Source organism: Camelus bactrianus, chromosome 12 (genome assembly GCF_048773025.1).
Source record: "Camelus bactrianus isolate YW-2024 breed Bactrian camel chromosome 12, ASM4877302v1, whole genome shotgun sequence".
Lineage (NCBI taxonomy): Eukaryota > Metazoa > Chordata > Mammalia > Artiodactyla > Camelidae > Camelus > Camelus bactrianus.
Genome location: NC_133550.1, coordinates 42,161,386 through 42,176,315, shown reverse-complemented (window position 1 = coordinate 42,176,315; position 14,930 = coordinate 42,161,386). Strand labels below are relative to the sequence as shown.

General features: G+C 34.0%; 1 protein-coding gene and 1 long non-coding RNA gene across 3 annotated transcripts in view; one reads left to right on the top strand and one right to left on the bottom strand.

Moving 5' to 3' along the window:
* LOC123615154 (uncharacterized) overlaps nucleotides 1-14,930 on the top strand; it is a 508,039-nt gene that overhangs the window by 393,497 nt on the left and 99,612 nt on the right. The window lies entirely within an intron of this gene.
* Nucleotides 1-14,930, bottom strand: part of DCN (decorin) — a 32,634-nt gene that overhangs the window by 6,498 nt on the left and 11,206 nt on the right. For both annotated transcript variants that reach the window (XM_010949438.3, XM_010949436.3), the window contains exons 3-6: nucleotides 10,196-10,308; nucleotides 4,751-4,964; nucleotides 3,854-3,967; nucleotides 3-96 (exon numbers count right to left, since the gene is read on the bottom strand). In XM_010949438.3, the coding sequence (XP_010947740.1) occupies nucleotides 3-96; nucleotides 3,854-3,967; nucleotides 4,751-4,964; nucleotides 10,196-10,308 (535 nt within the window). The remainder of the gene's footprint in view (nucleotides 1-2; nucleotides 97-3,853; nucleotides 3,968-4,750; nucleotides 4,965-10,195; nucleotides 10,309-14,930) is intronic.

Below are 14,930 nucleotides of genomic sequence, written 5' to 3'. Positions count from 1 at the left end.
ACTTAGCCAAATTATTCAGTCCTTTCAGGCTAGTTGCATCAACTTTGGTGATTTTGTTGCCATCAAGATGTAATTCAGTGAGGGAAGGAGGAAGACCTACAATATGGAAATGTATGACATTAAATTAGCAAATAAATGTAATTAGAGAATGTACAACTATATAATGAGGATATGTGCCATTAATTTTCCAAACGACATACAGTTTTAAAAAATCTGCTCTGCATCTTACTCACCAGTTTTGCTTTTCATCTTTTTCTTTCATCGCTTTTACAATAATACATTTGCTTTGGGAAGTAGTACAAGCCCTTTCTACCTTTCTCCTGGATTGATTTTAATAAAAACATGGACTGTGTTTATCATGTATTAGATTTCCATCCTAGCAACTTTTAGGATACAGTTGTAGAACTGAAGTCAAACCCTGAATCTCGTTAGTTTCTCACCCCTCTGTTAATGGGCTAACACTGCCACTGGTAAAAGATAATAACTCTAGAATGAGGCGATGAATGATAATAAAGCAATTATGTATAAGTTCAGCCTGCATACAAACTTAACCAGGTGTTTCATTAATGAGTATCATCAATAACTAACATTTATATACTGTGCTGACTTTAGTTTTAATCACCTTTTCCATGGAAACATCAAACACCTCTGCAACTTGGTGTGTAGAGAGAGAGAGCTAAGACGTACTGGTTCTTTTTAAATCAAGACTATTTCTTTATACGAGAGGAGTACAGAGGCCTATTATCAAGTGATCTGCCATATGTAAGGCACCTGGGGAAATAATTTTAAATCCATAGTCTCCCACTAAACCTCTGGATAGTAATTCGTAAACAGCTATGATTTCTAAAAATTTAGTAAAGTAAATATAAAAGTTTAATATCTTATTTTCATTTCCTCCTGCCATCTGAGGATGTTATGTTTTTATATAGCTTTTAAAACTGCATGTTGTGCCATTTACAAGAACAGCAACAACTACAAAGAAAATAGCAACTTGGTTACATGAAGAAATAACATCTGCTTAGCAGAAAGTGTTGGTTATTTGTTTATAGAGAACAAAACTGGAAAGTCATGGGTTATGCTTGGTCTAAAGTTTTCTTTGCATCCCACCAAAGTCTGTCAAGATCGTCTATTTAATGTAAAAATTTATTCCATATTTGATTTGAAAATGACTATTAATTTCTCAGTGGTAGTACATTTTGTGTGGGAGATGGGAAGGAAAGGAACTTCTGCTTACTAAATGTCTGTTCTGTGCTGAACACTGAGATTGGCAGTTTTCCTAACTTAGCTCATTTAATTTTTTTCAATGTATAAATTACTTTTAATTAATCCTCGTTCATAGATGAGAAAATAGAGATTCAAAGTTACCCATCCTGTAAGCTACCTAGCTACTAAGTAGGAAATGTAATATGCTGCTAGTTGGCCAAAGAGTTAAAATAAAATGCTCATAACTGAAGGAAATGAAACAACAGTAGCATTATTCTTATGAATAACTATCAGGAAATCACAATCACTCTTGGAATAAAGGATTTCAATCATTTGAGTCTCCTTAGAAAAAGTAAATGTGGATTTTTAAAATGCTATAAATAAAGCAAATGAGTATATAACAAAATAATGACCTAACTCTGGAGTGTGAATTTATGATCTTTCTACTTCACTCCACTGCCTTTTCATGTCCATCAGTGATGGGAGAGAATATGTGGAATTTAAGACTCCTGGAAAGTGGGCGATGTTTGAGCATAAGGATCCCAGCCTAGGAAAGGAAGACTTATGTATTCCATGGGCATAAATGTGCACGGGAAGAAGGACTTAACATGGCAGCAGAGGGAAATGGTCCAGCACATGAGCTCTGAGGTCAGCCCAGCACAGCCGCAACCGTGCAATTTCTAGCTCTACAGTCTTGGTCGCAATTTGCTTTATCTCTTTAAGACTCATTTTCCTCATTTATAAAACAGATGTGATATATTACTACAGAGGATCGTTTTGAGATTCTCATAACAGAATCCATGAAAAGCATCTTGGCACAAGTGCTTAATAAAACTAGTTACTATAATTTTCATATTATTAAGAGTTTGGTAAATAAAAGCAAGCTAGAGAAGATGAGAAAGAGCATTTGCACAGGGAGGACATGTAAGAAATTAAGGAAAACAGATCACTCACTAAGTGATGAAATGTGTTACTGAGAGAGATTTAGGAAATGCTTTAAGAAGGACAGAAAAGTCAAAGACTGCTTAATGCAAGTCATCAGGCAGCGTGAAGTCGCGAAAAAGACCTGGACTTTAAATTCCAGCTATTTTACTTCACCTCCTGCAGCTCTAAGGCTTTAGGCTATATATGTATGTGTATACACACACACACGCACGCACACACACACATATACATATATAGGCTATATATATATATATACACACACACACATACGTATATATATATTTTTAGGCAATATATATAGAAAATTTTATATATAATTATTATAAAATACATTATTGTAAATATAAATTAAAATATATTTAAAAATATAAAACCCCTGCACTGGGGATTAAAACATCTCTTATTACATGTAACAAGTCAGAGACTCAACGTGAAAGTGCTTTCTGAACTATAAATCAATCTCCCTCCATCTACCTACCTATCATCTATGCAATCAGTTGCTGTTTATGGGCAGCAAAAACATCCTCTGTAGCAAAAAGACTATGGAGAGGGCAGGGGGTAGTAAGGAACCACTCTATAGACTATGTACCCTCAAGACTTATTTCTGTGGAAGCACAATGAAGGATAATTGTCTTCTGTGGGCAAGTGCCTGTATTTTGTACTCAGTACAAGAACAAGACATCCAAGCTGAGGAAGGACCAGAGGGGAAAATTTGAGAACAGAGGGGCTTTTGTGAGACTGAAAAACCTGGGGCCAGAAAAATATGAAAAGTAGAGAAACTTATTTTTGATGATTTGATGCCTTTTCTGTTTCACAAAGATTGGCGTATGTGCCTCTCCTGGCTAAGCCTTAGCACAACGAGCTTACTCCTGTGACTGTGATGACTGTCGTTTACTTGCCTGGCTTTGCTTTAGACAATAAGCTCCCTGAAGGTAGGTACGTATCCTATTCACTGCCCTGCCTCCAGGGTTTGTGCTTTGCCTAAACAAAAGGAGTGCTGAAAATACTTCTAATGAATAATAGAAGATAATGTTAATCTACTAGTTATCTACAGGTCAGGTATTTCTCTAATTATTTATTTAATTTTAAAACAACCAATGAAGTGGATGTTAGTATTACCACCACTTTACAGATTAAAAAAACAGAAGTTAAAAATAACTTGTCCAAGATCGTAGAGCCAGTTAGGGACAGTGAACTCAAGCAAACCGACTCTAAAATTCATACTCTTTACAACACACAACCACCACTCTTAAATAACAGTGTGACCACTGTGGATCCTGTAATTCATATAGTAATGACTAGAATGTCCTGAGATGGAAAGGAATTCACCAAGGGATTGGTGACTCAAAAAAAAAATTGGCTCAAATTTCGTAAGTACTTCATGTATCATTTTTTTAAAACGAAGTACCACTAAAGTACTCTATTTTTAGGTAACTGTACTTTTTTCTTTGTGATGTCACAATTCTATTGTGTATTAACTTACATGTTAGAAGAGACTTTATAGGTGAAAGAGGCTGATCACCCCTACAGTTGGCCTGGATGGCCCAATAGTTGCCTAGGTTCAGTAGAAACACTTTGAGGAATACAGAATTTACTAGAAATAAAGTTGGCCACTTTAGTTACCATTCAGATTTCCAAAACCATTTTTTAAGTGTCAAAGCTTTTGGATTTAGATATTCAAATTGCTTTGGAGAATTTTCATCACCTTGAGGGATGGTGGTGATGTTGGTGTCAGCGATGCGGATGTAGGAGAGCTTCTTCATTCCCTGGAAGGCTCCATTTTCAATGCCTGAGCTCTTTAGTGGGTTGGTGCCAAGCTCTATAAATGCAATAAGGGCAAGGCTTTAAGAGGACAATTTGAGGGCATTGCAAGTCAGCGTAGTGTCTGTTTCAACAAGAAGAAATTTAGATCTATAACGACTTGACTGAAAAACAAAAGAGATATTAAAAGACATGCTTCTCAAAGGGATAGCAAAATGGGATAAAAATTTCTCTTATTAAAACAAACAACAAAAAACAAAGGTTTGTGGAAAAGCAATAGTAGCAAAAGCAATAAGAACAAAATTATTTAAGGTCCATACACAAGTTTACCTAGAAATCAACAAAAGCAAGTGTTTACAAATCACACTAATGGGGCTATTACTTGATATATTAACATGTTGTTAAATAATTTGAATCTAGCATTTTGTAAGCCAATTATTAAAATTACAAACTTTTCACTACACACAGAACAAAACATTAGAACACATTTTTTTTTAAAGCAAATGACTATAGATATTCCAAACAGTACAAATTCCCACAATGGAAAAGTACCCTTTAGATATATTTAATTAAGCATTACTTAATTCCATCCTGCATCTTGGGCATCCAAGAGTGTAAGCCCTAGAGCTTTCTCCACATTCTCAGATCCTCAAGGGCAATAATAAAAATGTTGTAAGGCACAGATTCAAAATTCCATTTCTCCTGGCCCTTCTACCGGTTATTCCTGTGGGCTTAAGACATGCAAGTTCTAGGTAATTTACCTTCCTGTAGCTAAAGCTTACTTGTAATCTTTTAAGGTGAACTTTGAATCCTGGTCTTAGAGTTATAAGAATATCTGTACCTACGACGATCATCTGGTTCAATCCATTGAACACAGCCTTTCGCACTTTGGTGATCTCATTCTCATGGGCACGCAGCTCCTGAAGAGTTTTGGGCATTTTCTCTGGCAATTCCTTCAGTTGATTCTTGGACAGATAAAGTCGTTCCAGTTTCACCAAAGGTGCAAATGCTCCAGGGCTGATTTTGCTAATTTTGTTGTTGATGAGAATCAACGTCTGTAGATAGTGAACAACAGAAAAAAAATCTTAATTCCAAAACCTTCCCTACACACACATACACACACACACACATATACAAAACAAGTGTGTAGTTTATTCATTCCATTTATGAGAGTAGCAGAGAAATCTTCAAAATTAAAAGAAATCAGAAAAAATTAAACAATGTGATTCCTTTACTTAAAAAGCATATGAAGACCTGAACAAACATTAGGAGTCAAGAGGAGAGGACTTTAATAAAATTTAGGTTTTATATAGGTAAACATACATAGAGAGATTTAATTTTTACACAATAACTACTCCTAAAGGTTGAAATCACCAGAGTGACCTGAAAAGAATCCAGGGCTACAGGCATCCACCCCTCCATCAGCTTTTGAACCTAAAAGTCCATGTTCATGGATTGTTGTCATGGCTCCTCTACAGAAGGGTGGCACTAATTTATACTACCACTAGCAATTCAAGAGAGTAACGTTTTCTTGCAGCCTTGCAAATTTAGATACAATCTTTTCTCAGTGTTTGCCAAATTAGCACATTATGTTGTAGCTCATTGCTGTACTTTGCATTTCCTCATCTCTTGAAAGAGTAAACAAATTTCCTTTGATTTTGCTACCAGTTATTTTTTTGGAGGGAAAGGATTGCTTTCTCACAAAAATTCTCATTTTTCCTAAATTTTAATGTATTTTACTAATGGATTTACAGAATAAAGATGTAGTTAATATGATATGCAAAGACAATGTATTTTTCTTCAGTTTTTGCCCTTTTTACATACAAGGGTGTATATATATTTATATATATATATATAGTCAAATATGATAATATTTTTGGTAATTAAAAAATTTTGTTTCTGAGTTCTAATACAGGAGATTACTTGCAAACCATTATGGCTATGTTATAGATATTACTAAACTTTCTTTTGTACTACTTCATTCTCTTCCAATGATCTGTATGTCTACAGAACCACACTTATTATTTTAAGCCATCTTATCAACCAATTCTAATGAATTTAGAATAGTTTTATTAAGGTCTAAGAAACTTGCATTTTAAATTGTAGTACATTTTTAGGCACCTATGAAAATGCAGAGGGGCAGAATAGGAACTAAAGTAATAGAACAGTGAAAACATTCAGTCTCAGAATTGCATATTTTCTGAAGGTAACAGCTGGCTCATTAACTCATGTACGTCTTCATATAGTTCACATTATTTGACTAAGTAAAACTTATTACAAGTAACATAATCTTTTGACTAATGCCAACAGGTGCATTGGTTGATTAAAACAAAAGCCTAGGAAATTTCAAATAATATTACAGAAAGTTCAAAAACTCATGAGGGTTAAAGTCAGAGGAAATTGATATTAACAAGCAAAATATCCAGGAAATCGGTAAAAGCCAGAGCTAGAGGAGAGAAGAGTTGAGAGGACTTGCATCATTGAAAGACAGCCAAAATAGCGAACAGTTAATTATCAAAGCAAAGGATGTCCTCAGTTGCCATCTATGGAAGAAAATTCTGAAAGATTTATTCAATTAATTGCATTAAACATGGTCTGAAAATCTGTTTTATTTTATGTTAAATGTTGAAACCTATTATGAAGAATCAACCTGATGATGTATATTACCTGCCATTTCAGGTAATAAAATATTACTTCTTATACCAGATAGTAACTAGACAGTATCTCTACTGCTAAGTATGCTGTAGTTATAACTGCTGCTAAATTCTGAGGTGGTGTGACATTTGTCCCCAATCATTTCTTTAGTAAAATGGAACTAATAACACCTACAGGGGGTTGTTGTGAGGATTAAAAAATGATCATGTATATAGACTGCTTCTTTGCAAAGCACCTTTAAAATAGAATAGTTGGTTAAAAGATCTAGTCCAGCAAAAAGCATCTTTGCTTTCAGAGTAAAATAAATGTGAAAAAATGCATAAACTGCAAATTTTTGGTCATCATGATATAAAACGTTAAGATCCATATAAATCAGAGCTTCATATAAAACAGATCCATATGTGAAAAAAGTTACTCGACATACAGTGTTGCTAAAGGTGGTTAATGTTAGTTCCACACACAAGGATGTGCATTTAAGAAGGTATATAGAATTATAACAGGCAATGGCAAGATGTTGATATGGGAAAAAACTGACAAATTACATTGGCTAATGACAAAGTCCAGCTAAACCGGAGGCAGTCAGGGTAAACTGCAGATGTTCTTCAGGAGATCAGCTGATGAAAAGAAGGAAGACAAGCCAAATGGATTGTCATTAGTTAGGTAAGAGGCTGAGAGAAGTCAAGTTAGGAGAAGACTTATTGCTTGAGGGTCAGGAACTGCCTTGAGTGCCACTTAACCTAAAATTGAAGCACAGGCTCAAAAAATCAGGACTACCTACTTCTCTAGTAACTAAAGAAAAAGCGATCTAGCCTGGTAGGTAGGGGAGAGGTGATGAAACAGTGACGCGCAATAGAAATAGTATGGAAGCAGAAAAAAAAAGTATTTTCACCACTTTATCAAAAGAAAATGGTCAGAAGGTACAAACTTCCAGCTGTAAGATAAATAAGTACTGAGGATGTAATGTACAACAGGATGACTACAGTGAACACTGATGTATGGTATCTCTGAATGTTTCTAAGAGAGTAAGTGCTAAAAGTTCTCATCACAAGGAAACTGCTTTTCTTCTTTTTAAAATACCTGTATGAGATGATGGAGGTTAATTAAACTTATTATGGTAATCCTTTTGCAATATATGCAAGTCAAATCATTATGCTGTACACCCTGAAGTTATGCAGTGTTGTACACCAATTATATTTCAATAAAACTGAAAAACAATCTTGAAACCTGACTTAATGTTATGGACAATTTTCTCCAAAGCCACTTATGTAGGGCACACTGTGCCAGGTGTTGTTTTAAGGGATTTTATGGTTACTATCATATTTACAGGCAATTATTAGTGCACAGACTCAAGCCAGACTGCTCCTGAGTTTAGATCACAAGTTCTGGCTCTTATCTGCTGTGTCACAATAAGCAAGTAACTTGACCTCTCTGTGCCTGAGTATGCTCATCTGTATAAAGGGGTTATCAAGAGTGTCTACTTCATTAGAACAGTTATAAAAATTAAATAAATTAATGTATATAAGATGTTAAGAACAGTACCTAGTATATAGTAATTGCTAAACAAACATTTGCTGTTATTCAATCCTGACGATTTTTGTTTTGTTAATTAAAAAAAAAACTCTTTCACTAGATTTATTAAGCTTTAATTCAAAGGAAATATATTGATTGTTGGCATTATAATACTTAATTTTCCATTATTTTATACAATAATTATGCAGTTTTTCTACTATATTTAAGTATAAGACTACTCTTAAGCAACATGTACCACTTATAGCCACAGTTGTAAACTGGTAAAATTCTTGAGAATAAAGGAACATTTTTCTGTTAAATACTTTCAATTGTAATCCTTGGTAAATTCTCATTTCTTCCCTTCCTACTCATTCAAGTGTGCCTTTCCCAGGTGAAATTATGATGTTTACCTTGCATAATAACAAGGATAGAAATGATCATGAATGAAAGAGCAAGACAAAAATAGCTGTTCAACATCCTCTGAATGGTTAGAAGCTCTAATAAACTCTCTACATCCAGTGTATACTTTAAAGTAGAAAGAAAGAGATTGCCAAGATGATAAGTTGCCTAAAAACATACCTAGAAGGAGATGTGGAAAAGAAAGAACACATTATTACAAATGCCAGATTTAATGAGAATGTCACAGAAACTAGGTATCTCTTATTTAAGGACATGAGGAGTTTACACAAATTATTCAGATTATACTTAAAATACAGGAAGTGGGATTAAGAGAATTTTCCTTCCTTAAAAAAATGTAGCTTTAGGGTAGATTCATGCAAATGAAATGAAGCTTTATAATACTTTGGTTTATTGAAACTAGTAATATTCAGTTTTACTTTCACCTCTTTTAACTTATTCCAGGGATAGTTTAAATAATCAGTGATAAACTTTGTTGGTGTCACCATCAGCTTGCTCCCAATGAAACCATAATATGAACACGGAGAGAAGGTGAATAGGGGCCCATGTCCAGTGCACAGAGAAGGGTCTCACTGGTCCAGGGTTCGAGATCTCCAGCTCAAGCCTTACCCCCACTGTCGTGGCGCCTGTATCCTTCACCTTAATCATCTTCTATTTTTATTTGCCTGCTGCTCGCTTTCTTCTGCCTTTCTTTCCTCTTGCACAGAAAACCCTTTTCTCTCCCTTTCAAAATTCTGCTAATCGTTTATGATTCCTTTGTCCCATATTCTCTCAAAACACTGACTGGGTAACCTAATGTAGTTATCATGTCTTTTTTTTTTTTTTTCCCTCTTACTTTTTGCCCATAACCTTCACAATTTATAATGTGCTTATATTATATTGTTGGATACTTCAATAATTTAATGGTGCCATTTTATTATGTGCTATTATTTTTGTTAACTGTTCCATGGACAATCTTAAAATCTCAAAGAAAAATTCTTTGCTTCCTTTTAAAAATCTGGTAAATTTTCTCCTAACAGATGTTTATTGCTTTTCTCATCTTGGCTGTCAGAAAGTTGATAACTAAATCTTGTCTTGATTATGCTACCTCTTTTCTGCTGGAATTCTGACTGGTAGCCTGACTGTACCACATTATAGTAGAGGTTAATGGAAAATCAGAGTAGAAACACAGATACAGATAAGGATGCAGCATGCATAATCCTAAATACAAGGCAAGATGTATGACATATATATATACACAGAGAGAGAGAGAGAGAGAGAGATGTTTTTTTTCCTTGGTGCCAATCTCTGAGCCTATACAAAGTTATTTGCACCTCTTAGAAAAGGAATGAAAGAAAACAAAAGAAATGATGAAATAAAGTAAGGCTAAGGTCAGTCCATTTTGTGTTTTGTTCCACTACTGAAGTGCAATCTAGTTGGGAAGATAAAGATTTTTATTGATAAAACATGTGAGAAGATTAAGATATAACATATTTTTTAGGAAGGCAATCCTAAGCTGTATGGGTATATGTAAGAAAATTGGCTAATTTTTTAGGGGTTAATGAGCACAACACTTTGCTCCCTCATCTCTCTCCTAAAAAGAGAATTTAATAAACACTTACGTGCTTACTTATTACCATATAGTACCCTTGGCCTCATCTAAATTTTATTTTGAAAAATACTTTGAGTCAGATCTTATTACAACTTAAAAAGAAAAATTTCTTACATGAAGGTTCTTCAGGTTCTTAAAGTCTCCATCTTTGATTTCAGTTATTTTGTTGTTTTGCAGGTCCAGCAGTGCAGTGTCAGGGGGAAGGTCTTTTGGCACTTTTTCCAGACCTAGCATGAGAGTAAAAGCAAAGTGCAGTCAGTATAAAGGGACACCTGACTACAGAATCACAAAGGTTATGTTTACAAAGAAATCACTGTTGCAGTGGTAGTCTTACCACTACTATATTTTTCTTCTTCTAGGAAATGTATTATTTGTAGTTTGAAATATCTGCTTTACCTTTTCCAACAAAGTCAAATGATTTTTTTAAAATCATAAATGGAACACATTATTTCCCCCATGTAATTACTCTTCTGCATAAAAGGAAAATTAATATTTTGTAAGAGTGAGGCTCAGATATCTCAGTGCACAGTGTTTTACCTCATTGTTCTTGTTCTAGAAAGTAATTCCTTTCATAAGTGTTAAGTGGGAGTAATTTATAAATCTATACCTTTCTACATAAATACCCTTACAGTATAGAAGAGCTTTAGCCAAATCATTAAAGATCCTTTTGATAACCCTAACACTGTCACAGATCTACATATAAAATTAAAGTTATATGAATATGCAACCAAGTTGCTGGGGCAACAACTTGAAAATTTATTCAAGCTTTTGAAAGAACTTTCAGTTTTAATTGGAATGTCAAAACAGTATCACTTTTATGACCAAAGGGTATGCAGCTAATCAGAATAAGATAAACAAAATTAGTTAATGTAATTTCTTTAAAACTTATTATATGTAGCATTACTTTGGGACTTTAAATTTAAGTCTAAATAACTAAGTTACTGCTTTTCGTTTATAAATGTAAACACACTGAATAACCAAATGCTCTTAAGATATTAAAATATTTCAGTAGATGTAAAAGGATAAACTTTTATTCAAAAGGCATGGTATTTAAAATAAATCATCATTATGAATGTTAATGGAGAAAAATATTACATTATATAATATTTTACTTTTCTCTCTTCCACTGGCTTTTTTCCATATTGATGTAAGATGTTAAGCAAAAATTTGGTATTTTATTAATTCAAATTCATGTGATCATTTTCATATTTTGAGACTATATAACATAAATCAAAAATGCTTTTCAACCCTCTGTCATATCTGGGACTTGAAGTGCAGAGGATCATTCAATTAAGTCTGACTGGATACCTTCTGGACACCATCAATTTATTAGGCCCTGGGGATACAGCAGGAACAAGACAGACACTGCCCATATCCTCACAGAAAAAAGAATTAAATTGGCAATTTTCAATTAAAAAGAAAATTGCAACAGGGTATATAATAACTGCTATGTTGGGAAGATACCATTTCAAGTTTGAATCTTATGTAAGTATATACAGGTAAACTATCATAATGGCCACATTCCTATCTTCATGTCATCCATGAAAATCACAGAAAATGTATCTGAAATCACCTACTTCTGAGTTCTTTCCAAAAAAAAAATTAGTTCATATTATCACTGCTCTGTTGATAGTGGGGAAAAAAGTTTAGTTCCCAATTTGTGGTCAACTATGGATATAAATTTGAATACCAAAGTGCAGGTGATTCTGTACATGCATAAATATATTCCAAGAATTCACTAGAGAAATAATTCAGAGAGGAATAATAAAAATGAAGTGTTTTCAGTGATGAACAGCTACCTTGTAGGAGGATATTTAACGCACTACATAGTCACGATCACTGCCATTTTCAGAAATGTCAGTTTGCTAATTTCATGCAATTAGGAGTGGTAGACTTTCTGCCAAATCTTTGATAATTAGGGTTCTCCAACTAAGAAAATACATATTTCCTTTCATTTGGAAAAAAGTTACTGCCTGTGTTTCATCATTACTCCGTGGCCTCATTGTCGAAGTCTTAATTCCCACTTATGCTTACTTTTAGATGTTGTTGAACTTCAGTTCTAGTGGCTCCCTTAACATTTGTTCAATGCCAAAGTGCAGATAAATTTCAGATGGGGAGAGAAAAAATGATATATCTGGATGGCTGACAGCTTTGATTACGTTGCCATCCTAGAATTTTATAATAACAGGAACTGCTTAGGTTGAATTATATACATTTTTTCCCTGAAGATTTAACATAAAAAATGGTTCAGGCTTGTGGCTTTTGCAGCTTAGTTCTCAGAGAGTCATCTTGGTGATTAAAATCACAACCCAACAATCTTCTCTGAATTACTCAAAAATTCATATTCACTTGCGGGACTTCACGTATCAGTATTTTATTATTAAAACTTTCTATTTATGTAGCATTACAGTTCATGAAAAACTGAAAATAAGTTATCTCCTTTACCTCACAGCAATCCAGTGAGGTCCATAAGGCAGTATGATAGTTTCATTTTTCCAGATGATTTTTAGAAAAAGTTTAGTGACATGAAGCAGCTCACATAGCCAGGAGTGATGAAATACAGATGGAAAGACTATTCTCCTGGTTTCCACCAGGGTATCTTTCCCCTGTTGTGCCTATTTGTATCCCCAACAAGACTTGTTCTGACATTGGACCTAAAAACATGCTGTAAATTTAAGGGCTAGACAGGGCATCAAGGTGTTAACTAGCTTGCTCAGAAACTACAGGCAGAATACAAAGGGGACATTATCCCAGTTATGAGCTCTTAGAATGTCACAAAGGGAAGGACCATTAAGTATCAGCTAGTCTTTGGTTCCCAAATGCTGATTAGTGATGATCTGTGATGAAGTTATTAGTCTATATCAAAATCAGACAAAAATGAGAGCATTTTGGTTAGTTTTAATATAAATTATCAGACACACACACTTCTGAGACTAGCTCCAGCCCCATTTTAAATATACCTTCTTTTAAAAAAATTATTCTAATAGTAGATAGCAGGTTGTTGTTATTTTGTTGGTTTTGACCTTCATTAGAAATCAACTTGGTCAACATTCAAAAAACTTGACCTGTCCCAGAAATCAGGAACTTTTAAGCTAGTCCAGTACTCTCTTTTCATAAGTAAAGAAACAGAAACCCAATGAAATTAAGTGGCTTATCCACGGTGCCTCATGGGTAAACTAAAACAAGGACAAGATGGTATGAGTCCTCACTCTAGAACTATCTGATGCACCATGTATTCACATAAACACTGTACATATTTTTAAAAGATGCTGGTCTACACTGTCCCTTGAACATACTGTGCTTATTCCTAGCTACTCATTTTTGTTCCTATAATTTATGTTTTATGGAACACTCCACCCACTCATTTTCTTCTACTGCCATTCTAACAGTCCTTTAAAGTGTACCTATCCCCCCCACTCCCCTATAGTATTCATCACAACCATTCCAATAACAAACCCCTCCAAACTTCTTATGTATCAGCTTATAATGTATTATACTGCATTTTCCCTTTTCTTTCTTTTCTTTAAGATCTGGGTAAGTAGGAACAAAGGACTATTTTTCACCAGAGCTTTGATCTCACTGCCTTATATACAGAAGTAGCTTTTTGATTGATTAGTTGTAAAATCATAGTCTTTTCTGCTGTCCCATGGTGAAAAGTTCAAGGTCATGGTTTCAAGACCTTTTCTGCTACGTTCTGCTACAATCATCTCTTCACATCCTTTCAAGAGGTTATACATTCTCATAATACATCCCCAGAAGTACTAGGATGCAACTAGACATAATAGTAATTTTCTTTCTGATTTGTATTTGGCCAGGAACATTTTTGAAATGAATGTTACCATCCAATATAACAACCTCATCATCTGCACCTGAAAACTGCTCTCACTTTCTTCTGTGTACTTGATGTATATTTGTGAGGAAGCTTTGTCACATGTGTCTTAGGCTGCCTTTCCTGGCCCATGTGGTGACCAATACAATGATAAGAGTTTCTTTGCATGACGTATATTCCTCATGGGAAGGGATCAATTACACACCTTTGAAAGGTAGATACAGATCCTCACTATAGATTAGTACTGTCAAAAACAATCAAATAAATAAACAATTAATCCTGAATCTGATTAAGCCTCTAGATGTAACTCGTAATTTATAAGAAATAGGTCAATGAGGAACATGCTAAGATCTACTAAAGAAATGGATTCAACAAAATCCCAATTTCTTCAATACGTAAATTGCAAGAGAAAATTAAGAAATGTTGGTAAAACTACAGTTTTAAGGAGACTTAAGACCTATTTAAATAATGCAATGTATGGACTTCATTTGGACTCTTATTCACAAAGAAAAACTGTAAAATAAAACATTAATAATATTTATAAGTTGATTGAAAATATGTATATTGAATGAATATTTGATAATATTAAACTGTTTTTAATTTTAAATGTAATCTGGTTATCACGGTATTATTTAGAAGTTTTAATCTTTCAGAGAAACATACTGATATATTATTGGGTAAAATGATACGGTATCTGGAATTTGCTTCAAAATAATAAGGAAGGGGGAAAGTGGGTGGGGATATATAGGAACATACTGGCCTTAGTTGATACTTGCTGAAGCTCAGTAATGGGTGCATGAGAGTCTCATCTTATTTTGTAAACTTTCTGTATTTAAAAATGTTTCTCTAACTTCTTTTTATAAGATTATTATTTGCATTTGAATCCTGGTTCCTCTTCTTGATCCTTAAGATCACTGGGAAAGTTGCTTAAATTCTCTGTGCCTTAGTTTCCCTGTATCTTTCACAGCTTACAATGTATTATACTGCATTTTCCCTTTTTTCTTTTCTTTAAGTTCAAAA